We start from the raw sequence: 27,119 nt of genomic DNA on the forward strand, positions 1-27,119 counted from the left end.
TGTGTTATTCTGTATGCATAACATCTAGATCAAGTGAATCATTTTGGCATAATAGGTCTTGTTCTCATCTTTAAGTATGCTGCTAGTCATCTATTCCACATACAAGCATACCACTAACGGGATACAAGCCATTTCAAAATGGTTGTGCAGCCTAGATCAGAGTTGCGAATCACTGTTGCCAAAGTCATTCTTGGTACTTGTGTTACATCATTCCTGCTTCCTCTCCAAAAAATAAGCCTCTGCATATTGAATAAATAGAAATGTGCACATGATACTTGAAGTTGAAATGATGAGACAAGGTTTTTGAAACAAACTCTGCACATTCATGTTTCTTACTCCCGTTTTCTTTCAAGTCCTGCTTGCCAAGTATTGGGGGGGGGCGAAATCCAGAAGATATTGTTAACCTAGGTAGAGTGCTGTCCAACCTGCACCAATTCACCTATCTCTTAGAGTACAGATATTCACATGCATCCCAACACAGATTATTTATATTTTAACATATAGAAAATTTACTTGGTTATAGCTATCATAGCCTTAAAGGTATAAGTACTGAAGACCTGAAGAAAGATTTGGGCACCTGATTTAGTCTTTTATAACTATGCTTGTCTAAGTAAAGATAACACCTTTCCCAGTAAGCATACATTGTTAGGGGTTGTTCTGTGCTTAATCCAGAACAAATTCTTGTAGATTAAGCCTATTTGCTTCTATTTTTGGTGTAATTTTTCTAATAAAAATTATGTTAATCGGTTTATGATGTTTATTCAGCAAGTTTTGAACAGCAGTACAGGAACTGACAAGGTACTTCATTCTGCTGTCACTTAGAGAAATTCAAATTAGTAAACTAAGTGATGGGAGACTGTCTTATTACAGAAAATAACATTTTTATATTTAGAAGGTTTTCTGAGAAACTTTGAAGATCAGATACATTGGGGAAACAGTTTAAAACTTACTAAAATAAATTCCCCAGAGGTTCTAAGTTTTGTTTGCTAAAGTATTTTTCAAAGCATTACATACATGAAATTATATGCAACTGCACTGGTCATTTACAAAGTATTTCTCCTGCATGTCCTGATGAATTTGTGTGGTGCTATCAGAGTGAATGACTATTTGATAAGGGCTTTCCAAGGAGACTTGCAGTGACCAGATCACTTGTGATCTCAGACTCAAATTTCCCATTTGATAAGATAGAAATAGCTCTCAAGTAGACTGTAGTTTTAACGCATTAAGGTGTGCATTGCAGTTACTTGCTATAAAATATGGTAATTGAAATGTATTTTGAAAAATGATAAATCATTAACTACATCAGCTATTTTTCTTCCATTCAAAAAGTATTTTCCTTGCTTTTGCAGAGCTGCAGATTGTATGCAACAAAACACTTACGAGTATTACTGAGAGCAAACGTAGAGTTCTTCAGCAACTGGGGGATTGAGTTACTGGTGACCCAGTTACATGATAAAAATAAAACTATTTCTTCTGAGGCACTTGATATTCTAGATGAGGCATGTGAAGACAAGGTGAGCATCCTTTCCCTCTTCATATTCTTTTTGGTATGCTACTCTGTAAACTGTTCCACACCCCCTCCCCCAGTAATAATGTAAATGTATGCAAGAAGCTAGTGATGATTTCCTTTCTTGACTGTCGTTGATGGACTTCATAAAAGTTTATAGACCCCTTTATAGACCCCTTGCTGAAAATACTGCAGTACTAATGACAAGAAAATGTAAACTTTTGGATTATGCTTACGTTTAAATATGAATGCAGACTAATTCAGCTATTTTGATCATTATACTTTTTGTAAAGGGGGTATATATTCATGACAGAAGGTACTTAAACTGGGTAATATTACGATGAGTTTGATACTTCCTTTTGTGAAAATCCTGCTGCCTTGTTGCTGGCAGACTGTTGTAATTGTTGTAGTTTTCAGAATTATATAGTGCTTGGATATTCTTTATGCATTTTTAATTACTTTAGGCCAATCTTCATGCCCTTATCCAAATGAAACCAGCTCTTTCTCACCTTGGAGACAAAGGTTTGCTTCTACTTCTAAGGTAAACGTTGAATACGCTGTTTGACTTTACACTGTGGAAACAATGAATGTTTGATTTTATTCAAATCATGTGATTTAAGTGGAGTACTGACTGTCTGATATTACTTTACAGATTTCTGTCCATTCCAAAGGGATTTTCATATCTAAATGAAAGAGGTTATGTAACAAAACAAATGGAAAAGTGGCAAAAGGTAATACTAAGAATAAAACGTGTCCGTTCACTTGAAATTAGGAGGAGGAAATGTGTGAATACGCAGGTTCAGAAGGTCAAAGATTATTAAAAATATTGTACATTGCTATATCTGTATTGCTAATGCCAATACTTTTTTTTTTTGCCTTAGTGACTTATGATTTTGCTGAAAAAAGTTGACAAGGACTTACAGTTTCATAGCTCTTCTGTACATGCATGCTTTAGATTTACCCAGGCCTTCTATATAACTTTGATATTCCAGCAAATATTTCAGGAGTGTAGTGACTTACTGACTTTTGAAAATAGTTTGTTCTGTAAGGTCTTATCTATACAAGTGTGGAAAGGAATACTACTTTTCAGGATGCCTGTCACCTCTGGTTATAGAATCATAGGATAATTTAGGTTGGAAAAGACCCTTAAGATCATTGAGTCCAACCGTTAACCAAACACTGCCAAGTCTACCACTAAACCATGTCCCTAAGTGCCATGTCTACACATCTTTTAAATACCTCCAGGGATGGTGACTCAACCACTTCCCTGGGCAGCCTGTTCCAGTGCTTGATAACCCTTTCAGTGAAGAAATTTTTCCTAATATCCAATCTAAACCTCGCATGGTGTAACTTGAGGCTGTTTGCTCTTGTCCTATCACTTTCTGCTTGGGAGAAGAGACTGACACCCACCTTGCTACAAACTCCTTTCAGGTAGCTGTAGAGAGCGATAAGGTCTCCCCTCAGCTTCCTCTTCTCCAGACTAAACAATCCCAGTTCCCTCAGCTGCTTCTCATAAGACTTGTTCTCTAGACCCTTCATCAGTTTCATTGCCCTTCTTTGGACACACTCCAGCAACTCAATGTCTTTCTTGTGGTGAGGGGCCCAAAACCGAACACAGTATTCGAGGTGCAGCCTCACCAGTGCTGAGTGCAAAGGGACGATCACTCCCCTACTCCTGCTGGCCATGCTATTTCTGATAGAATCCAGGACGCTGTTGGCCGCCTTGGCATACTGCTGGCTCATATTCAGCCAGCTGTCAACCAACACCCCCAGGTCCTTTTCCTCTAGACAGCTTTCCAGCCACTCTTCCCCAAGCCTGTAGCATTGCGTGGGGTGGTTGTGACCCAAGTGCAGGACCCGGCACTTGGCCTTGTTAAACCTCATACAGTTGGCCTTCGCCCATTGATGCAGCCTGTCCAGGTCCCTCTGTAGGGCCTTCCTGCCCTCCAGCAGATCAAAACTCCCACCCAGCTTGGTGTCATCTGCAAACTTACTGAGGGTGCACTCGATCCCCTCATCCACGTCATTGATAAAGATATTAAATGGAACTGACCCCAATACTGAGCCCTGGGGAAGACCGCTCGTGACTGGCCTCCAACTGGATTTAACTCCATTCACAACTCTTTGGGTCCAGTCTTCCAGCCAGCTTTTTACCCAGCAAAGAGTATGCCTGTCCAATCCATAAGCAGCCAGTTTCTCCAGGAAAATGCTGTGGGAAACAGTGTCAAAGGCTTTGCTAAAGTCCAGGTTGTTTACATCCACAGCCTCTCCCTCATCCACTAAGCAGGTCACCTCATCATAGAAGGAGACCAGGTTAGTGAAGCAGGACCTCCCTTTCATAAACCCATGCTGGCTGAGCCTGATCCCCTGGGTGTCCCACATGTGCTGCCTAATGGCATTCAAGATGATCTGCTCCATGACCTTTCCCGGCACCGAGGTCAGGCTGACAGGCCTGTAGTTCCCCGGATCCTCCTTCCGATCCTTCTTGTAGAGGGGCGTCATATTCGCTATTTTCCAGTCACCTGGGACCTCCCCGGTTGACCAGGACTGCTGATAAATGATGGACAGTGGCTCGGTGAGCACTTCTGCCAGCTCCTTCAGTACCCTTGGGTAGATCCCATCCAGCACCATAGACTTGTCTGTGTGTCTAAGTGGTGTAGCAGGTTGCTAACCATTTCCCCTTGGATTATGGGGGCTTCGTTCAACTCCCCATCCCTGTCTTCCAGCTCAGGGGGTTGGGTACCTGGAGAACAGTTGGTCTTGGTTGTTGCTAATTAAAGTTAAATCTGGATTTCATGAAGATAGAACTGGCTTATGCTGTTAGGAAGTAAGTACGAACAGAAGACCCATTAAGAAAAATATGTTGTTGTCATTACTAGAATTAAAATCTTCATATGTTATCTTATTTTTATAATTGATTATACGTGCTCGGTCTCATTCCTGTTTGCTTTTAGGCAATTTTTTTTTACTAACTTATAAGCTGTTACTTCTCTAGGAATACTGAAATGCGTGGTGGTCTGTTCAGGTGTCATGGTTTAGCCCCAGTCAGCAACCAAGCACCACGCAGCCGCTCGCTCACTCCCCCCTGGTGGGATGGGGGAGAGAATTGGAAGAGTGAAAGTGAGGCAACTCATGGTTTGAGATAAAGACAGTTTAATAGGTAAAGCAAAAGCTGCATGCGGAAGCAAAGCAAAACAAGGAATTCATTCGCCACTTCCCATGGGCAGGCAGGTGTTAGCCATCTCCAGGAAAGCAGGGCTCCATCACACGTAACGGTTACTTGGGAAGACAAACGCCATCACTCCAAACGTCCCCCCCTTCCTTCTTCTTCCCCCTGCTTTATATACTGAGCATGACGTCATATGGTATGGAATATCCCATTGGTCAGTTTGGGTTAGCTGTCCTGGCTGTCCCCCCCCCAGCTTCTTGTGCACCCAGCAGAGCATGGGGAGCTGAAAAAGTCCTTGACCAGTGTAAGCGCTACTTAGCAACAACTAAAACAGCTCCGTATTATCACCACTGTTTCCAGCAAAAATCCAAAACATAGTCTCATACTAGCTACTACGAAGAAATTTAACTCTATCCCAGCTGAAACCAGGGCATCGGGTTAGTCAGATGTGAAGTATTTCCTTCTTCCCTTACTTTGTTAACAAGTGCAGTAATTTTGCTGAGCCTCACCTTCAAATTGTAAAGAAATTCAACCTTCCTTAAAGAGCACTTCAATTGTTCCTTCCTTATAAAGTACCATACTATAAAAACATTAACCACCTGTTACGTTAATAGTAGGAGTCTGAGGAGTGGCTAGGGGGAGACACTACTGTTGAGTCACGAGGTTCAGACAGGACCCCCTTGCTTTCTAAACTCCTTCTCTGAGAGGAGTCTAGGTGTGGCTAAGTCCAGTCTTAGTCTCAGACTTGGTCAACGGTTTATTTTCTAAGAATTGTAGATGTAACCACCCATCAGAGTATTTGTTGTAACTAACTAATTTGGCAGCTGCCCAGGCCAGTCACGTTCAATGAGAACGATCACTGCTAGATTAATGTATTTATTAAAGCAACAGATGCCCAGGTTTTTTGGATTACCGGTGATAAGATTTCTGGCTACAAGACACACACAAATACTAAGAAAATTAGTAACGCTGCTAGGCTACAGGTGCGTTAAACAAATATGAAGTGACTCTAATGCATTGGAGAATTAAGTGAAGCTATAGAGAAGTTTTTAAGTTTTCTCGGGGAAACACTTGGTATAACCAAGTCCTCAAATCTTACCCAAAGGCGTCCCAACGGCAGGGGAGAGAGGCTCAGCCCGTTGACTGGTCCCAGAAGTCAGTGGTACACGATGGTATCTTCCCTAACACCCCTTTTCTCTTCACACATTTTATACTATTTTTTATCTTTCAGGTGGAGCTTGAGTGACTCTAGTCATACATACCTTTATTATGATTGGTGTAAAATTTCCTTGCTTTGCCCAGTGAGGGGTGGTTGCACCTTAGAGGCAGGTAGCTTTTGGGATGGTGTTTTGGTATTATAATGATAAAAAGGACAGCATTTTGTCAAAAGCATGACAGACACTTGGCTCAGGGTAGCAAATGTGCAGTGTACCAGCTCCATCCATGGTCACAGAGCCTGGCCACGGTGTCTCCACACCACTCCACCCTCTGGACAAATCCTCTTAGAGTCAGTACACAAAGTTCTTCTGGCATTGCTGACATCTAAGGTTACGAGCCTAGGGAACTTCCATGGAATGGATTTCTCGCCTGTCAGCTGCACCCTATCCTGCAAGCTTCTTCCATGCTGTACCTTTTATAAAAACATAAGTTTGATTTCGAAGTCACCTCCAGCACTTATTCCATACCACCTACATGTATTTTGTCAACCTTTGTCGTTTTTTAGGAATATAACTTAAAGTATGTTGAATTGATTGAAGAACAACTTAATGAAGCACTTACAACTTATCGCAAACCTGTTGATGGTGATAACTATGTTCGTCGGAGCAACCAAAGGTAAACTCTCCAAAAGAATTCTCTCCGTCTGAAAAATCTCAAGAGTAACTCATTGCATTACACTGCAGTGTAATTTATTTTTAAAGAAAATTTTAGAATTGCTGGGAAAACATTATTTCTCTTTCTACCAGATTACAGCGGCCACATGTCTACCTGCCAGTTCACCTTTATGGCCAACTGGTGCACCATAAAACAGGCTGCCATTTATTGGAGTCTCAGGTGAGGATAATAACTGTTTATAACTTGGAAGATTTTAACGAGTACTGTAACCCTTTTAAAATATGTTTTAAAAGAGATAGCATTTAAACAGTCATTGCAAAATAAGATTATGGAAGTCTCAAGTTACATGGGGCCAAAAAGTTGCAAAGACAGTCTTTGCCATCTTGTCTCATGTAAAATTCCTTCCTGACCACTGAAATATCCGAGAATACCTTGCAACATTTTTCTTAAACTAGCTAGCTGTCATGGTTTAGCCCCAGATAGCAGCTAAGCACCACACAGCTGCTCACTCCCCTCGCCCCAGTGGGACAGGGGAGAGAATCGGAAGAGCAAAAGCAAGAAAACTCATGGGTTGAGATAAGAACAGTTTAATAATTAAAATAGTAATAGTAATAATAATATAATTAAAAGGAACATAATGAGAGAGGGGTGAAACTTGGGGCAGGGTGGGGGACACACGACAAGACAAAAACCAAGTGATGCAACCACTCATCACTTGCCAACTGACGCTGCCAGTCCCTGAGCCGCGATCGCTGCTTCCCCTGGCCAACTCCCCCCAGTTAACACACTGGGCATGATGTTACATGATATGGAATATCCCTTTGGCCAGTTTGGATCAGCTCTTTTGGCTGTGCCCTCTCCCCTGCCGGCTGCTTGTGCACCTGGCAGAGCATGGGAAGCTGGAAAAGTCCTTCACTAGTATAAGCACTATTTAGCAACAACTAAAACATCAGTGTGTTATCAACGTTATTCTCATACTAAATCCAAAACAAAGCACTGTACCAGCTACAGTGAAGAAAATTAACTATCCCAGACAAAACATGACACTAGAAAAAACTTAGAATGGAAATCAACTCACCAATAGAAATAATTTTTCAGTCTGTGTGTGTGAATTGTATATTGACAAGTAAAATTGTGCCTATCCTTTTTTGTATGCATAAACATGCAGATGAGGGAATAAAGTCTTCTTTCTAATATCTTGCATAGCTAAGAAACCAAACCCTAAGCCAGTTCATATTTGGTTAAATAAATTGACTTTTAATGTGGGTTTGCAAAATGATTTAATGAATTGGATAGATAGTCAATGTTCAAGAAAAAAGCTTACATATTGTAGTGTGTTAATCTGAATGTCATCTTTATAAAATCTGAATTAACCTGATGTAGTCAGTGGTAAAATTTTCTACCTGCATTACCATTGCTGTTAATTTATGGTTATTTTGCTAGAACTACCACTATTTTATTTTAGGGTACATACTTAAATTACCACTTTGCCGTTATTAAAACTGCAAGAGAACCTGTTTTACTGAGGTCTCCTCCTTTTCATTTTTAACCAAATATTTTTTTCTTCTGTTTTTCTCCTTCAGAATATTGTTACAGATCTAAGTTACACCGTTCATTCCCCAATGCTGGATAAGTGGGAAGGAATTAAGCAGCTGAAAGCAGCCCTTTGGGCCTTGGTTAGTAATAGATTTACAGTCTTTTTGCAGCTGTTCGAGTTCTGTTCTGACTCTTGATTCTGAAATAACTAAGCAAAATCCCTTAAAATCATATTTAGGGTTTTTGTCATAAAATGTGTGTGACTTTCCAAGTTAGTGGAAAGTACCTTAACCAGTCTTTCAGATGAAAATTGTTCACTGCGCAAATTTTGTTCTGAGTCTTTTAATAATAACTTTGTCTTTATTTTTTGTGGGGTTTTGTTGGGTTGGGTTTTTTTGGGGGGAGGGTGTGTGTGTGTTTGTTTTAAACCAAATAAAAAGAACAGATTGCCACATGTAGCAACAGTATTACTGTGGAACCAGTGGTTAGTGCTTGCTGTGGTCTATTTTTAAATATATTTACTGTGGTGTTCCAAAATTCAGTTTTTCTGGAAGAAAGTTGGCTGTCACTGTTGATGCATGTGAGTATATATGGTCATGACATCCTTGGTACTTGGGATAACATGGGGAAAACCTAGTGTCTGTGCCTGTCCAAACTACTACTTCTAAAGTTGCTTTGCCACCTCAACTGTTAGTCTGCCTCTTCCTTGTCTTCCCCAAAGCTTATTTTGGAACATTTGTCTAAAGTGACTATTACTGGAAGATATTGTCGGTATGTTATGTCTGTTTAAGAAGAATGTACAATGAGTGATTCAAGATAATACTGCTGGCTGTAGCAGAATTAGTAAAATGAGGAATACGTAGTAGTAAACTGTTGACCAGTTTTAGGTATTATACATAGTGTTCCCAGTCCTTTTTTGGATTTGCATGACTAGGAAATGCCAAAAAGGGTGCTCAAATCTCTTAATTGCTTTCAGTAGATATGTCTTGAAACTGTACCACCAACAAACAAAAATGTTGAAAACATTACACTGACAGTGCTGCAGATCACATCAAAATCAAAACTTATTTGACAAACTATTTTATTCCAGGGCAATATTGGATCATCAAATTGGGGTCTTAACTTGCTTCAAGAGGAGAATGTAATTCCTGATATAATGGCACTTGCGCAACATTGTGAGGTTCTCTCCATTAGAGGGTATGTTTATCTGATTTATACATAAAATTTACAGATGGTAGTTCTAGTAGGTTTTCAAATAGCCTTACCTAATTTATGTGAATATAGTTTTGACACTTACTTGGAAATCAGTTATTAAAGATCGTTGATCAATCTCAGAATTGTATAGGAAGTCTAAAAGAACATGGAGTAAGCAGTAAGCAAATGAAACATGAAAAAAAGATGCATACTGCTTTTCCTTTTTAAAAAAACAATTAAAATGTTTGCTACTTATATCTCTGTTGGAATCAATTTTTATTATTCCATCATTTTTACTCAGTATCTTTTTTGAATCTTTAAAAGAAAGCATAAATAGATGGTCTTTTGTCTAATACTGCTACTGCATTAATATTTGTCCTTTTAAAAAAAGGTACATTTCTATTTTACGTATCAGGCTCTTGTAATAATTTTTTTTTAATGGTGCATTGTTCTCAGGTATTTTAGTGCATTTCTTAAGCTTCCATTGATTTACAAATGAAAATCAGGACCAAAAAGCTATTTGGCAATTTTGTGAAGTTTCTGCTGAATTGTTTTGAAACTGTTTCAAGAGGGAAATAAGTTTAGTTAAATTAGATGCTATTGTTGTTGCTCTTTTTTTCTATATATATGTTAAATACAGAACCTGTGTCTACGCACTTGGTCTAATAGCCAAAACTAAACAAGGATGTGACATTTTGAAGCATCATAACTGGGATGCAGTGAGACACAGTCGTAGACAGCCTTGGCCAGTGGTCCCTGATGACATGGAGCAGCTCTGCAGTGAACTTTCTTCTATACCCAGTACTCTTAGCTTGAACTCTGAGTCCACCAGTTCTAGGTATAACAGTGAAAGTGAATCTACACCTTCAAGTAAGTAACAACAAAAAAACCAAACAAACACGCAACAACAACAACAAAAGAACCCACCACAAAACAGCATTTTGGTGTTCTTACCGACTTTTTGGCAGGATGAGGTTCAGGCAAATGGTTTAAAGGTGCTACTGCAAGAAAGAAGAGAGCAAGCCAGGGGACAGTTATATGCATTCAGAAAGACGTAATCAAGTGAGAGGGAAGAGAACAGTGTCTTAGATTTGCATTTGGTGTAGAAATAAGAAATTTTAATATTAGGGTAAGTTACTAGTTTTTTTATGTCAAGTTATGGCACCTTGCTATAACACCCTGCAGAAATCTCCATGCTTTAGGTATAAAGATATGTTTACTTATTTTTTCTCAAAGGAATATTTATAATATATATTTTGTGTATACACACACATATATACAGTATTGGTATATTTAAATTATTGTATATTTTGTGTATCTAATATGTTTTAATTTTGCTATGGATATTTGGAATTTAAATGCAGAAAAATATTTAGATATCATTAAAGGAGCGTATCAGTTGTAATCCTAGTAGCTGCACTGAATCCTAATATTTGCACTGAAATAAGATAGCGTGGCTTTTCTTTTGAAGCAACAAGACCTTCAGCTCAGGTATTCCTGAAGATACTTAATTTACAGTACTAAGTTCTGCAGAAAAAACATTGAATTAAAATTGTGGTAAAACAAATAATCTCCTGTTTTAGCTTTTATAGAATTGCTTACTTTTTTTTGCAACATAGTTTATACACTTGAAGAAATGTCTATTTTCAGTGACAAAATCTCGTATAATTTCAGGTATGTTCATCACGGAGGATGACCGTTTTGGTAGTACTTCCACTAGTACATTCTTCCTAGATATTACGGAAGACGCAGAAAAAATATTTTATGACAGACCTGGACCTTCAAAGGCCAAAGACCGTAGCCCCTTTCCTTTTTTTTCTTCTAGCAGACTTGTGAAAAATCGCATTCTAAACTCTCTTACTCTACCTAATAAAAAACATAGAAATAGCAGTGATCCAAAAGGAGGAAAGCTGACATCTGACAGTAAATCAGGCCTGAAGCGAAATTGTACTGTAACAGAACCTTCCAGTAGCACAGACTTTCCTGCTGGGGAAGAATTCAACCCTGTTTTCAGAGTTCCTAAAATCCAGACTTCACAATTAGAAACTTCTTTTGTCAGAAGTAAGCATGTGGAAGATACTGATAGTACCCCAAGTACTGGAGAAAATGATCTGAAGCTGCCAAAAGGTCTTGGAAATGAATTTCATCAGGAAAACACAAGCAGAGAAAGGCTAATAGGAGATGGTGCTACACAAACACATTTCAAGAGTCGTAGCTTAAGTTTTAATACAGATACCACAACAAGTGGCATAAGCTCAATGAGCTCTAGCCCTTCAAGAGAGACTGTAGGTGTGGACACTACAAACGTAGATACTGACTGTGGAAGTTTGAGTACTGTGGTAAGCACAAAAACAGTTAAACCAAGTCACTGTTCAACACCACAGTCTAACCACTTGCCTCTCTCAAAATCTAACTCTGTATCCCTGGTACCGCCAGGGTCTTCTCATACACTTCCCCGAAGAGCCCAGTCTCTTAAGGCTCCTCTTGCTACAATAAAAAGTCTTGCTGACTATAACTTCAGCTACACAAGTTCTCGAGATGCCTTTGGCTATGCTACACTAAAACGCTTACAGCAGCAGAGGATGCATCCTTCACTGTCTCACTCAGAAGCCCTAGCATCTCCAGCAAAGGACGTGCTGTTTACTGACACTATTACCATGAAGTCTGGCAGCCTGGATTCTCGGCTGACCCCAAGCCGGTAAGAGATTATTATGTGCTTGTTTCTTACTTAGAATCATAGAATCATTAAGGTTGGAAAAGACCCTTAAGATCATCAAGTCCAACCGTTAACCAAACACTGCCAAGTCCACCACTAAACCATATCCTCAAGCACCACGTCTACCCTTCTTTTAAATACCTCCACGGATGGAGACTAAACCACCTCCCTGGGCAGCCTGTTCCAATGTTTGACAACCCTTTCGGTGAAGTTGTTTTTCCTAATATCCAATCTAAACCTCCCTTAATGCAGCATGAAGCCATTTCCTCTCGTTCTATTGCTACTAACCTGGGAGAAGAGACCAACACCCACCTCGCTACAACCTCCTTTCAGGTAGTTGTAGAGAGCGATAAGGTCTCCACTCAGCCTCCTCTTCTCCAGACTAAACAACCCCAGTTCCCTCAGCCGCTCCTCATAAGACTTGTTCTCTAGACCCTTCACCAACTTCGTTGCCCTTCTCTGGACACGCTCCAGCACCTCAATGTCTGTCTTGTAGTGAGGGGCCCAAAACTGCACACAGTACTCGAGGTGTGGCCTCGCCAGTGCCGAGTACAGGGGCACTATCACCTCCCTGCTCCTGCTGGCCACACTATTGCTGATACAAGCCAGGATGCCATTGGCCTTCTTGGCTACCTAGGCACACTGCTGGCTCATGTTCAGCCGGCTGTCCACGAACACCCCCAGGTTCTTTTCCTCCAGGCAGCTAGCTCTCCAGCCACTCCTCCCTAAGCCTGTAGCATTGCATGGGTTTGTTGTGACCCAAGTGCAGGACCGGACACGTAGCCTTGTTGAATCTCATACCGTTGGCTCTGGCCCAACGATCCAGCCTGTCCAGGTCCCTCTGTAGGGCCTTCCTGCCCTCCAGCAGATCGACACTTCCACCCAGCTTGGTGTCATCTGCAAACTTACTGAGGGTGCACTCAATCCCCTCATCCAGATCATCAATGAAGATATTGAACAGGACCGGCCCCAACACTGAGCCCTGGGGAGCCCTGCTCGTGACTGGCTGCCAACTGGATTTGACTCCATTCACCACCACTCTCTGGGCTCGGCCGTCCAGCCAGTTTTTAACCCAGCGCAGAGTGCACTTGTCCAAGCTGTGAGCAGCCAGCTTCTCCAGGAGAATGCTGTGGGAGCAATTAAATAAGAAAAGTATCTTTCTAATATTTTTTCCAACTTCATCTAAAAGTGACTGTTGTTGCAGGATGATTCAAAACTTTGCTGAACGCAGCACCAATATTAGGAGAATAATTGGCTTATGAGAAGTTGGAACTTTGTAAGTGCTGTCAGAGAAGCCCAACTTTCATAGCTGTCCTCAGTCCCTTTCATGCTGTTGGTGACAAAGGAGTACACTTCCTTCTATCACATTTGCTTCCTGTTTAACTGTTTTTAATATTTAAATGCAATTGCACTGCTAACATTACTAAAGTTACAATCACACAAAATTGCTCATGCAGTCAGAGCTGTATTTCAGAAGAGAATTTTCTTCATGTCTCTTGGTGAGGTTTTAGGACAGGGACTCCTGCCAATATGCTATATTACTCTTCACTGTGGCACTGAGGCCAGTAGTGAGTTACTGGTACCACTGAGATGAATGTGAGTTTGGCTTCTTAGCTACAACAGAGCAAAGATTTTACTCATAGGGTTTATTTTTAGATTGCAGTGTAACCTCTTTAATTTTGGGTAATATTAGCTCTTCTGAAGACTAATTGGATAGTTATATAAAATATCTAGCTCATTACATTGATGCTGTTCCCAGCAGCTACAGTCAGCACTTAACAACTTTCTCTTAAAAGCTCTTCTACTTCTCAAACTTTTCCTTTCAAATCAGCTTTTAGCTAGTGAATTGGATTTTCAAATTACTATTGAAAGAGAAAAGACAGAAATAGAAACTGTCTTTACCTAAATAATCCTGTCTCACATGAGAGAAATGGGAGAAATTACCAGCACATAAGTCACTTCCTTACTGCACAGAAGAGCAAATGCAGGGTCCCTGAATTTCAATCCATATACCCAGTTGAGTGTCTGTAGTGCCTGTTTATTACTGCTAGTTTCCTTCCTGATTAAGAGCAACATTAATTTTTTTATATTTTCACATGATTCTGCAAAGATGCCATAAAAGATAAGTTTTGTTCCCTTTGTTCAGTTAAGTTAGAACTAGACTGAGTGTGCTGATTAAATTAAGGATGATTCAATAGTTAAGCTGCATCATCCTGGAAATCAGAAGTGTTGTTCCTTGCTCTGTCACTGGCTTCCTGTGCTAATGCAGGAACAAATCAGTGTCATTTCAGTGGCAGTACAGATTCTGTTGAGGCTGTAGTCATGCTGTATCATTCCTTGCAGTCATGCCCTTGATATGCAAAGCAGCCTTGCTGCAGTGGACTTTCATTGTGAGACTCAACATGCATTGTAATACTAATGGTATTTCTGGTGCTTAGCTGTTCATGATCTCTCGTATCAGTGGTTAGGTGCAAGGATTTGAGCTGACCTGTTTAACGTTGAACTGAAATGACTGGAGTGCTCATATCATCTCTAAGAAGGTTAAAAAATTGCAGATGTACATATTACAAAAGATTGTCAGATCATCTTGGTTACTGATATAATTGACTGGAAAGACTATGATTTAACTAGGATATATTTTTCTTACCTGTTACAGCTGAGTGTCTCCACTGAATTATTGTGGTCCTTTTAATTTCAGAGTATGTTACTACTTCCAGCTAAATATTCTCTTTAACTGCTGTTTAAATAATAAATTGGAAAGAAATATTCTGTCCTTTTTTGTCTTCTAAGGCCGTTCTTCTGTCAGTCTTCAGAAAATTTTCTTTGATTCATGCTTCATTCACAAATTCAGGTGTTCATAGCAAATAGCAGCTGTAAATTGACTTCAGTGATGTTTCTAGGTTTTTTTATTCATTCAAAAGGTTGAAAAGCTTATTTCTTTGCACAAATTATTTTGAGAGGCTAAATTTTCCATCTCTGTCTTTAAAGACCAACCAAAAACGTTAAGGTGCATGTCTCAAATCCTGATTGTGGCTCTCGCTCCATCACCTGCAGACATGATTTCATGAAAACTTATCAGTGTTTATCACTACTAATGATATACCTGTTAGATTTTCCAAGAGAAGCAGGGACAAATGTTTAGGATTAATGCATATATCTTTATAGAGAGAGTAATTATAGAATGCTTTATTATGAAATAACTAATGCAATTGGTAACTCTGGATTTTGAAGTATGATTTGAGTTTCATTGCAAGTCCACTGCTACTGTAATTAGCATTGGTCAGAATTAGTAGCAAGAAAACTGTTGATGTCCTATAATATGTGTTCTGCACATTCCCATTGCATAATAATGTCTTGAACAACACATGGTCAAACCATAACAACTTATTTTTATATCAGTATAAATCTGTTAAGCTGTTACGGATGAGAAGACATTTTAAGTGTCCATCTAAAACAAACAAAAAAAAAAAGATAGAAAATTATTTCTAAGGCAGAAAGTCCAGCTCAAGAAATAAAACATTCACTGTACTTACCTTCCAATGTATAATAATTTGCTGTAATATAATAAAAATTTACTGTTCCTAAGAAGTGTCTCTTTTTTAATCCACTGCATAGACAATCTACTTGGGTTGATTAGCAGAAGGCATTCGTAGGTTTTTATTTTCAATGAGAAGTAAAATGAGAGATGGCCAAATGAGAGATTTCCATCATCAGGACTTTGATCAGCACTGAGGACTTGTTCTCCAGTCTCCTCTCTCTTTTCTCCTTTCCCAAACTATTTCTTTCTTTGTTCTTCAGGCTGCTTGTTACAGTCAGGTCTGCTCACTGCACAGGTTCAAGTTTGTTCTTTGCCTGTTCATGTTGAGCAAATTCTTCTTCCATGCTGAAGTGACCCAGTGGGTGGCTCCTTTAGAATACAGGAAAAAAATGTTCCTTGCTCACATCTCTGGTACCTAGCAGGCTCAAGCTCTGTGTTAGGAGTTTAAAAGCCTAAATCTTTACTGACTGTGTCTGGGCTGTAAATTTTTGAAGTCTGGTAAGTTGGAGAAAATTTGTGTTTTTACAGGTTTGGCAATCCCTTAAGCAGAAGTTCCATCCTGCTGTCTTTCAAGTCCCTGTCCCAGGACTTTCAAAAAAAGAGATCACAAATTTTTACCCGAGGAGCTGCCAAATCATACAATACAACACGAGACAGAACAAAAGCAATAAGCCTATAGCTGTCATTTGACAGAGTAACAAGTTCTGGATTCTGCAATGGGAAGATGAGGATAGTCTTTGTTTCAGCAGTCCTTCTTACTTGTACTGTGCCAGAATGAGAGATTTACCAAGGTTGTGATTTATTATTTCAATGTTACAGGTTCATGAAAGCTTTAAGTTATGCTTCATTAGATAAAGAAGATTTATTAAGTCCTATTAACCAAAACACACTTCAGCGTTCCTCCTCCGTTCGCTCCATGGTTTCTAATGCTACGTATGGTAGCTCTGATGATTATATTGGCCTTGCTCTCCCAGTGGATATCAATGAAATATTTCAGGTATGTATGTAATAAATGCAAATTAACCCATTAAGTTTCATACTGGAAGGTAGTTAACTGTTGCATTATCATCAGAATAGATTAAATCTACAGAACTGAGGAAAAACAGGATGTGATACCTTCAAGGAATGCATTTTGGAGAACAATAGTTACTTTTTTCTAACCCTGTTTATAGAAAAGTGCCAGTCTGTTTTGTATTATTAGGCAAATAATGACACAGACTAGAAGTGTGTTAAACAGTGGTAGCATAAATATGCTGCCATAAGATTTTTAGCTGACAGCTAGCTTTTATACTAAAATTAGCATAGTCTGTGGGCATTTGTTAATATCTCTTTAGCCAACTAATTGATATGTTCATTGGTTGACCATAAATGATGTGCATAATCCCACAGTAAACTTCCTGCTACCATTTCTGCTACCATTATCTTGATTTACTATTACTTTATTTGTTATATCTATCATCATACCATTACATTATATTGTCTTTACTTCACCTCACAGATATATTTCTTTAAGTTAAAACAGATTATCTTAAGTGTGTATCAATTGCCTTCCTCTCTCTATTTAGTTAAAACACATTCCCACCTAACAAACTGATGCATCACAATGTTTAATATTGTTACCTAATACCTAATTATCAAAAACAGGACATAGTCTGTGTCAAAGGTAAATCAGTGGCTTCCTTATCTTTAGTTTACTTTGTCTTTGCCTTTCAAACCTAAATTCCTTTCTTGCTAATCTCAAAAAATTACTAAAGCTGGAGCTAAGGCAAGATTTTTCCATCATACCTGCTTCTGTTTCCCCTTTATGAAATGACTGTTTTATTTCTCTCTCCTCCACAGTCTTTATGGCATGTTTATGTTGCCTCACTTCTTTTCTCTCAACTCTACAAAAAGGGTTGAGACATGTCTCGACTCTGTAACATCTTACAGGCAACATTTTAGATGTCCTGGTTGGTTTTGCTGTACTTTCCCGAGGTCTCCAGTGTTGTAGAGTGTTTGAGGACAGATCATTAATAGCCACTTCTGAGTCACTGGTTTCCTTACAGCCTGTCACCACTATGTTTTACTATTTACTGACTGTTCATAAGACTTGCTTAAGAAATGTTCATTCACAAATGTATGGTTTTTCATTGGCTTTTCTTTACTACTTAAGAGCCTGTTCTTAATTTCCTCCTCCAATTAGATCTTTTTCCTGAAGTAAAAAATTACAACATTTTTTTCCTCATTAAAAATATCTATTTTTCCTTTGTATATAATTATCACATGTACTAATTTTAACTTTCACTCGAATATTCCAGGTAAAGGAAATTCCATATTTCCAGAAGAAAACCACACCTCCATTTGATGACCATGGAGCTAGTGTCTTTGCACCTGATGCAGAAGGTATTGGTTTTGTTCCTCTTCTGTATCTTTCTATTGTTTGTTTGTACATTGGGTGGGGTGTTGGGTTTTATTTGTTGATTTTTTTTTTCCCTTACAGAAGAGGTTATTTTTTGCTGTTAATTTTAGAGAGCTATGTTCTGGATTCAGGATAGCAGGCTATTAATTCCATGTTTTATGTAGTTGAAGATAATGTGGTGTTGCTTTGAAGCTTGATCCAGCTCTGATAAACTAAGAAGGAAAGTCTATGTATCTTTGATTATAATATGAGCTAACGTTAATCAAAGACTGGTAGTGATACTGCATTAAAGAAAGTAACAATTCAAGCTAAGATAAAGTATGTATGCTGCATATATATTGAGCTGTTATATTTTTACTCCCCTTTTATTACATGTGATTTTACAGGAACCAATAAAGGTGTTAGATGTATATTTTAGGGAAAAAAAAATTGTCTTTCTGTGACAGTTGATCAGCAGAGGTGATGGGACATGGTACAAGAAAATTGCAAGTGCTCTGTAATGCCTGGCTTGTTCTAGAATTTGCTTTCTTTTTACTCCAGAGTAGTCAGAAATCTGTAGGGCATCAATATGTCTCTTTTCGGTAGGACAACTGAAAAAGAAGCATTGATAGTGGTCCTAAAGTAGTATAGGATAGCTGTTGGATTGCTTCTTAGTTAACTGGAACTTTATTACAAGTACTCTGAACATCCAAATAGATACATCTTACAGAATATTTTTTTTTAATTTTGTGTTGCTAATGTAATATGTAAAGATGACCTTTCCTGAAAGTGTCTTTCTGTAGTTTACTAAGTTTCGGTGTGAAGTAGCATGTGTTCAAAATTGGTTGGTACATTTGTTGAAGGACATCGAGTTGCTGGAGCGTGTCCAGGGAAGGGCAGCAAAGCTGGTGAAGGATCTGGAGAGCAGGTCTTATGAGGAGAGATTGAGTGTACTGGGGTTGTTTAGTCTGGAGGAGAAGAGGCTGAGGGGAGACCTCGTTGCTCTCTACAACTACCTGAAAGGAGGTTGTAGCGAGGTGGGTGTTGGTCTCTTCTCCCAAGTTACTAGCGATAGAATGAGAGGAAATGGATTCAAGCTGCATCAGGGGAGGTTTAGATTGGATAGTAGGAAAAATTTCTTTACTGAAAGAGTGGTCGGGCATTGAAACAGGCTGCCCAGAGAGGTGGTAGAGTCACCATCCCTGGAGGCACTTAGAAGACATGTAGACATGGCACTTCAGGGCATGGTTTAGGAGGCATGGTGGTGTTGGGTTGATGGTTGGACTTGATCCTAGAGGTCTTTTCCAACCTTAATGATTCTATGGTATTTTCTGCCCAGGGAAGAGCATATCACTAAAGTGTCTTTGGCTTGTTTCTGCGGTGTTGAGTCTAGTTCCATCCTACTACAGGCACTGAGTTACAGTTTTTTAGATTTTGTGTGTTTTCATTGGTGCATATGTCATTTATACATCTGGTATATTGTTGTACTAATCTTGTTTGATACTACAAAAATTTGTAACATATTAATGTTACATGGGTATTACTGTTACTAATGTTGATATAATGTCAGGATTTACCACATATCTTCTTACATTATGTGTGTTTAGAGGTTGAATTCTGTCCTTTGCAATGTTTTGTTATGTATGATAAGCTGGGACTAAAATGTGATGTTCATTTCCCAAATGCTAACAAATCTTGGGAGCTTAACCATTCAAAAAAAGTTTCTAGATCTTCACACGCACCCCCCTCCCAGCCTTAAAAGGCTTAAAAGGGGAAATTTAATTCAAATAATGTTTTATTAACTGTTGGTTGTGTGGTTTTGGTTTTTTCTGATGTCTAATTGCTTATCTACAGGTCTTCCATCAGGTACAAGTGATGTCAAAAGTCCTTTTCAGATGTTCCGACAACAGATCAGTCTCACAGAAATAATGACTACCAGCCGTTCAGATGCCTCTCAGTTTTTAGAAAATACAGAGGATACAGGGCTACAGGAGCACACAGATGAGAACTGCCTTTACTGTGTCTGCATTCAAGTACTGGGTTATCAGCCTAACGACAAAGTGAACTCTTCATATAGTCGTACAGGTTAGCGTTTCTTGTGGGGAAGCGTGATGAAACTGAATGAAAATATTGAATTTTGTTCATCTTTAAATTTGATGAATCTGTAAGGTTTTTTTGTTGTGTTGTGTTTTTTTAATTACTATTGATCTTGAAATTAATTCTCCTTAATGAGCTCACTATGTAACCAATGGTATTACTATGGCCATTTCCATCTTTTCTGTTTCTAGTGGTGTTAGTGGTTAAATATTTCTAAAAGCTTATCAAAATATAAAAGTCACCCTTATTTCTCACTTACAAATCAGTGTTCTGAAAACTGAGGTTTGCGGTCACACTAATGAAAAGTCTGACTTCAAAGCAAGTCTGTACCATAAAACAAAACAAAGGAAATCTGATTGAGGAGTCTGAAGTTGAGCTGTAATTTCTGGGATTTAGTCTTCTTTCTTCATATTTCAAGATTCAGATCAGATTCAGAATTATTTTCTTCCTAACCTCTGCAGAGCTTGCAGTTACATGCCTTTTTACAATGTCTATAATAAAAAGATAATCCTGTAATGGAAATTCCAATTTCTGCTTAGTAGGGAATCCTTACCATTTTACAACAGTGTTGTGCATTCAGGTAGTAACACATAGAGTACTGTTGGCAAGGGGGATGATGCACAAAATGTGAGGAATGGCTGAGAGAGCTGAGTTTGAGCTCAAGTTCAGTATTGAGAAGAGATGGCAAATAAAATCTCAATTGTAGTCTTCAGTTAGCATGAGGAGATTATAGGTGAGGCAGAGCCAGGCTCTTGTCAGAGGTACACAGTTGACGGACAGGATACCATGGACACATGCTGTAGGAATGGAAATTCCAGTTAAACATAAGGGGGAAAATTCTTTGCAGTGTAACTTGATCTCATTTTGAAGTGAGCCCTTCTTTGAGCAAAGGGTTGAACTAGGTGATCTCCAGAAGTCCCTTCTGACCTATGTTTTTCTGTGGTTCTGTTAACTGCGCAACAACTAAAAGCTTGGATTCTACATTCATCTCTTCACATCCAAAATGCCAAAGGCTATGCATAGTGAAACCTCCCATAAGAATATTACTTGTCACGTCTTTCTGTTGATGAAGTCAAAGACGTTTCTGCAAGACCTGTGGTAATTGTATGAACAAAAAGTTTGTGCGTATGCAAGAGCATCTTTATTATGTTATTGAAATATCCATGCTCTATTTTACATAAGAGCTCTGCATGTGATTACAGTTCTTTAGGCTTCTGTCAGTGCTTGCGTTGATTATTTTCACTCAAGTATTACAAGATTTTAAAAAAAGTGGGTTTTTTGACATTTTGAGTATGATTTGTCCAACATCAAACATCTAGTTTCCAGCTCTTCTATATGCTGGTAGTTACAGTACATAGTGCATTAGTGTCTTGCATACTTAACATTGTTAAAAATAAGAAAAGCATTTGAAGTGAGGAAAAGTGTAAATAACAAAGATGCAACATCTTACTTCTCTCAGATTTTTCAGACATTCCATATACTGACTGGTGTGGGCAGACCATACACAATCACTTAGATGTGCATTCCTCCAAATATTCTGGAATTTCAAGCTGTAGTGATGCAGTATCCCATGGTTCAGCTAGCAGCACCAAGAGTACAGAGCTTGTACTAGGTAAGTTTGAAAGCCTTATGATTATTAGAGACTATAACTCTTATTTTTTACCAACCCAAAACCAACAACATCAAAAAAAACCCTCTTTGGATGCCCTAATCATTATCCAGGAAGGTAGTTGCATTATTGATGACTATGGCAGATGGCATATTTTCACACTGTTCTGCTTTAGCTATACGGCATTTTTGCAGGTAATGTAAATGCAGCTCTGTATCTGACATTAAAATCAAATTGATTGCCTTTTTCCCCCCACAGTGTTGTTAGTTTAAAAAAAATCTTTTAAAAAAATTACTTAATTTCTATAAAGATAAAGATTTGTTTTTTAGCCTTGTGTTTTAAATTTTGAATTATCATAATTTCTTATGAATAGCTGGTTGCTAACTTCGCCAGTATCCGATACAAACAGAGCAGGTAATCACCCAGTTTGCAACATGATTTTGTGATAGAGACAGCACTGTAATTGAATCTCACAGATTTTTCAAAATGTCACACAGCATTTATGAAATGCTAGTTTACTTTTTTAAAATATTTCCATGTTAAAATTCATGAAAATACTATTTTTGTTTTAATTTTAATGGGAATATTTATTGGTAGTTCAGAATATATACATAAATACATATTCGTGTGTGTGTAATGCTAAAACAGACTTATGTGGCATAAGATTATCACAGTCAAAGACTATTCTGCTTAAACTCCATACTGCTGAATTTGGTTTTCCAGGAGTGAAATCAATCCCAGATGATACACCAGTCTGCAGAATACTTCTGCGGAAAGAAGTCTTGCGTTTAGTAATCAATTTGAGTAGTTCAGTAGGAACTAAGGGCCATGAAACTGGACTCCTGACGTAAGTTAAATACATTTCAGATGTTTTAGCAACATTTAGTTGTATGTATTTTCTAAGATCTCTGAGATAGCGATTCACCTTATTTCTGGCTTCTCAAAAAATTGTCAAACAGGTATTATTGTGGGTTACTGGGGATGATTGAACGTAACATAAATCTAAGCAAAGAATTTTCCTTTTAATATGTTTGTCTGTCTTTAACTTCTTACTCTTCCCCATTATTTTTCAAATCATTAATTCAACTGTAGTGATGTTTTATTACATACCCAGTATGTCATGCATCTTTAAAAAATAAATTATGATTCTTTTTTGTTATTTAGGCCAAATAATATATATCAGATAACCAGAATAACAATCTGAAAGTAACTTGAGAAACACAAATCTGCTTTAAGCTGGAATTAATTTATAGAAAAACTCATGTTAAAATATAGGAATAAAAGTCCAGGCACAACACGTTATAATAAAAAAAATGTAGGTTTCTGGGCTAGTGATATTGGAAACTGGGATAGGACTGCTAAAAGAAAATTGCAGAAATGCTCATTTTAGTTTTAAAAATGCTTACAGGTAATTAAATTAGCTTTTTCATATTTTTTTTTGTTACTGCTGTACATGTGGATGCCTATTCTTTGATATACTGTGCTCTTTCTACATCTATTATTTTAAGACTAGGTGATCTCAGAGATTCTGTACAACTTTCAAATTATATATTCTGTTTCATCTCATTCCAGTTTGGTACATAATAATGCTGTCTGTTCTGATTTTCTTGCTTCATCAGATCCAAAATGTATAATGCCTATTACTGAAGAATTCTACTTTGTTAATGATGACAATCAAAATTTAATTGAACAGTTTTTTAAAATATGATGGAAATCTGTTCATGACATTTAAAATTTTGTTTTTCCTGTTGATCAGAATTAAGGAGAAATACCCTCAAGCATTTGATGACATATGCCTTTACTCTGAGGTGTCCTACTTGTTAGCACATTGTACATTTCGACTTCCATCTCGAAGGTTCATTCAGGAGCTATTTCAAGATGTACAGTTCTTACAAGTAAGTGGAGAGTTCAGATGCATTGAATGCACCAAAATGTGCCAGCTGGGTGCAGGTTTCATGTTCTGAATGCTTTCAGATATGTCTTAAAGGAAACTTTTTTATGATGTCTTTCTATTAAAATCTCTGATGACATTAATACTTCATCTGTCTTTTTCTTTTAGATGCATGAAGAAGCAGAGGCTATTTTAGCAACAACAACAAAACAGCCAGTAATTGATACATCAGGTGAATCCTGACCTCTGTCTTGTGCAGTACATTGCATATAGACTTTCTGAAATCCTCAGATAACTTCCGATTGACTGGATAAAAAGCTTTGGAGCATCGTTTTCTAGACTGTTCCAGAAGCTACTGGTACCTGAAGACTGAACTGAAAACTTTTTCTTCCTTAACCAATTACTGGCCCAGTCTTTTGAGCCCTTTGGGGAGTTATTAAATATTACCATAGTTTTAATAATAGCAATTACCAGTATATGCAAGAGTCAAGCACTGAACACCTCCATAAGTTCTCATTTCATTTTTTACCCTAAATTAAAAAAAAAAAATAGGACAACACGCAGAGACATCTTTTATGGTTGACTTAAGATTTTGTTCCAGAGAAGCAGAACGATGCCTTGCTTTTTAGCCCCTAGATACCAGGAATCAGAGAGATAGATGAAGGGTGCATTCTGTTGCCAGCAATAGGGAGCTGTGCTGTAATCATGGACACCAAGGGATTAAAGTTAACCCTTCTCTGTTGTTTTTTTGTACTGTTTATAACACTACTTGGGGGTTTGTAACTTCAAACAGAAAGAAAAGCCTCTGTGAACCTGAGGTTTCCTTTAAGTTATTTTAAAATTACTATAGTTGTAAGTAATTTTATTAGCAGTCTCTCCAATCTCATTACATTTATGTACATGTATATTATCTGAACCAGTTAAGGATTTTCACTACAGTTTGATTTTAAAAATAACAAATCATTTAAAATTAAAATGCTGAAATCAGATTGTTTTCCCTGAATGATATGCATGTGTGTGCAGTTTCTGTACTCATGCTCATATAGTATGAATGTTGGTCGTACTCTTAACTAAAAACCTTTAAAATGCATGGTTTGTATCAGATAAATGAGTATAGTATAAACTAAACTTGAAGACAATCATTGCTGCTTTTGTGAGAAGACATAATACGAGCATTTCCCAAGTTCCATGGAAACAGCCTTTTATAAAAACAAAGGCTTGATTTGAATTTTCAGTGGATGAGTGATCAAGCATCAGATAGTACTAATAATTGTAGTGAAAAGCCTTAAGTAGTAAATTTTGAAGCAACAGTAATTATAATTTTATATTGGTAGTTGAGACTTCTTGCAAAAGTTACATGATACAGTGACTGTTAATGACTGAAATAGTTGTATCATATTACTAGTCAGGTTTCTAAATTTAATGAGTGCAAGCTTAAAAAAAAGTAAGAATTTGTTTAGCCTGGAGAAGAGAAGACTGAGGGGGGGATTTCATAAATACCTATAAATATCTAAAGGGTGGGTGTCAGGATGATGTGACTAGGCTCTTTTCAGTGGTGCCCAATGACAGGCCGAGGGCCAATGGGCACAAGTTGGAACACAGGAAGTTCCACCTAAACAGGAGAAACAACTTCTTTCCTGTGAGAGTGACAGAGCAGTGGAACAGGCTGCCCAGGGAGGTTGTGGAGTCTCCTTCCCTGAAGAGATTCAAAACCTGCCTGGACGCGTTCCTGTGACCCCTGCTCTGGGTGTGCCTGCTCAAGCAGGGGGGTTAGACAAGATGATCTCCAGAGGTCCCTTCCAACCCCTACCATTCTGTGATTCTGTAATCCCCATCACTTTTATCATGGATCTAAAGATTCAAAAGCCCTTATACAAAGGTAATAGAAATATATGCAGTAGCATGACCACCTTTGTTAGGATGCCTGTAATAGAAGGGATTACCCTTTGATTTTGATATAGGTGAACAATTCAGCTGGACTGTACTAAAGTAGAACGTATTTTCATCCATTCACTTTTATGATTTTTTAATAATTGTCAGATTAATACTTAAGTGAAATTTATCCTGATGCTCATAACCCTGTTCTTACTAGCTATGCTACTGGAGATTTCAATAAGTAGTCCTGTGAACAGTAAAACATGATTCCTAGTGAAATGTAGAATTTATTTGCTCTTATTGAAAATTTCATCTTGTCACATAAGCACTGTTTTTCAGCTATCACTTCGCTGAGTTCTTATGTGTACTGCATACCATCAGGTTCTGGTAAAGCAGATCTCTAAGTTGCTACTCATAGTCAAATTTAGTTACTGAGATTATCTTTTCATGAGTTTCCACTGAAAGAAGGAGCAAAAATAAACTGATTCAACTCTTTTATGGTCAGTGACACAAATAATATATCTGTGTGTCAAGGCATGTTTGAAATGCTCTGAAAACATACCACACCAGTAACTGTTGGACTTCTCTGGTCATAAGAAATAAATGCTTCTGTAAAACCATAACATCAATCCCAGTAGACCAAATAGTGGTATAAACTCCAAAGGAAATAATGTAGTTTCCCAAAAACGGGGCTAGCATATCTCATACAGTAGTTTCAAACACTACCTCAGTTAGGCTAGAATATGAGAGATTTGTTTTAATAACTAGATGGGGTTATATCAAACAACTCCATGTTATTTTTCTGCAGTTAAAGCAAAATAAACAAAATTTATCACCTGTATTTAAAAACAAAAAGACCTTTGTTCATTTGTTACCAGTTTAATCCATAGCACTTAATGTAGAAAGCGCCATAGGAAGGCCTCTGATTATAAAAAAAGTAAGCAAAAGCGATGTCAATATACTTTTGAAAGAATCTCCATCCTGAAATGCTTATGTGTTCTGAAGTACTTGCTTGTGTGGGGATCCATGACAACAGAAACTTGACGTATGAATTATTGCTGCAAATTCAGTTATAAAACATAAATTTTTTTCCTGAAAGTGTATGAGTGTCAGTTGATTTCAACAAGCATGCATCAAGGATGTAAAGTCTGTACTGTACATAACATACAACATTTCTAGAACTAATTTACATATTTACACATTAAGCTCACAACTTTAATTTTAATTGGCAAATGAAGGGATACTGTTATTGAAGGAATTTGATATTGGCCTAGTTATAAACTGAATTTGTGATTCTATCAATTTATTTTTTTAAAATATCCCTTTTAAAGTTCTTATTTTGGGGTTTTATTTGCTTCATGATAAAACTTCAAAAGAAAACAGTAGTAAATAAAAATTGTGCTTATATTAACCCTAACAAAGAATCCTTCCACTTCTAGAAAGAGTAGCAAGGGAAGCTGACAGACCACCCACTTTGTACTTTTTGCAATCATAACTATTTGGGATACTGTCAAACAAATGGTAAAGCATCTAGCATTCATTTACACTATATAGAAATACAATTTGGTTGCTGTGGCAAACAAAATTCCTGAATGATTAAACATGATAACACAAAATACTCAGAAAGCTCTGAGGCAAAAGCCTTTGTGGGAATGAGAGGCTGGCCGCCGTGAAACCAGTCACATTTAGTCTACTAAATTAGCTGGCTAATTTTCTTAGTCTGCTTTTACAGTCAGTGAAAAGGGATAGCCCTTTCCAAAGGGCAGAGAGCTAACTA

The 27,119-nt window shown here is 37.9% G+C and overlaps 1 protein-coding gene across 2 annotated transcripts in view; it reads left to right on the forward strand.

Annotated features, from left to right (window-relative positions):
* Positions 1–26,443, forward strand: part of LOC142049341 (rapamycin-insensitive companion of mTOR-like) — a 131,970-nt gene extending 105,527 nt beyond the window's left edge. For both annotated transcript variants that reach the window (XM_075076976.1, XM_075076977.1), the window contains 16 exons: positions 1,350–1,514; positions 1,972–2,048; positions 2,160–2,238; positions 6,400–6,509; positions 6,641–6,728; positions 8,093–8,185; positions 9,136–9,242; positions 9,880–10,109; positions 10,914–11,937; positions 16,313–16,490; positions 17,791–17,875; positions 19,725–19,955; positions 21,427–21,579; positions 22,300–22,423; positions 23,333–23,471; positions 23,636–26,443. In XM_075076976.1, coding sequence (XP_074933077.1) covers positions 1,350–1,514; positions 1,972–2,048; positions 2,160–2,238; positions 6,400–6,509; positions 6,641–6,728; positions 8,093–8,185; positions 9,136–9,242; positions 9,880–10,109; positions 10,914–11,937; positions 16,313–16,490; positions 17,791–17,875; positions 19,725–19,955; positions 21,427–21,579; positions 22,300–22,423; positions 23,333–23,471; positions 23,636–23,710 — 2,958 coding nt within the window. In that variant the 3' untranslated portion in view covers positions 23,711–26,443. The remainder of the gene's footprint in view (positions 1–1,349; positions 1,515–1,971; positions 2,049–2,159; positions 2,239–6,399; positions 6,510–6,640; positions 6,729–8,092; positions 8,186–9,135; positions 9,243–9,879; positions 10,110–10,913; positions 11,938–16,312; positions 16,491–17,790; positions 17,876–19,724; positions 19,956–21,426; positions 21,580–22,299; positions 22,424–23,332; positions 23,472–23,635) is intronic.
* Positions 26,444–27,119: the final 676 nt, after the last annotated feature.

The sequence above is a fragment of the Phalacrocorax aristotelis genome, chromosome W (genome assembly GCF_949628215.1).
Source record: "Phalacrocorax aristotelis chromosome W, bGulAri2.1, whole genome shotgun sequence".
NCBI lineage: Eukaryota > Metazoa > Chordata > Aves > Suliformes > Phalacrocoracidae > Phalacrocorax > Phalacrocorax aristotelis.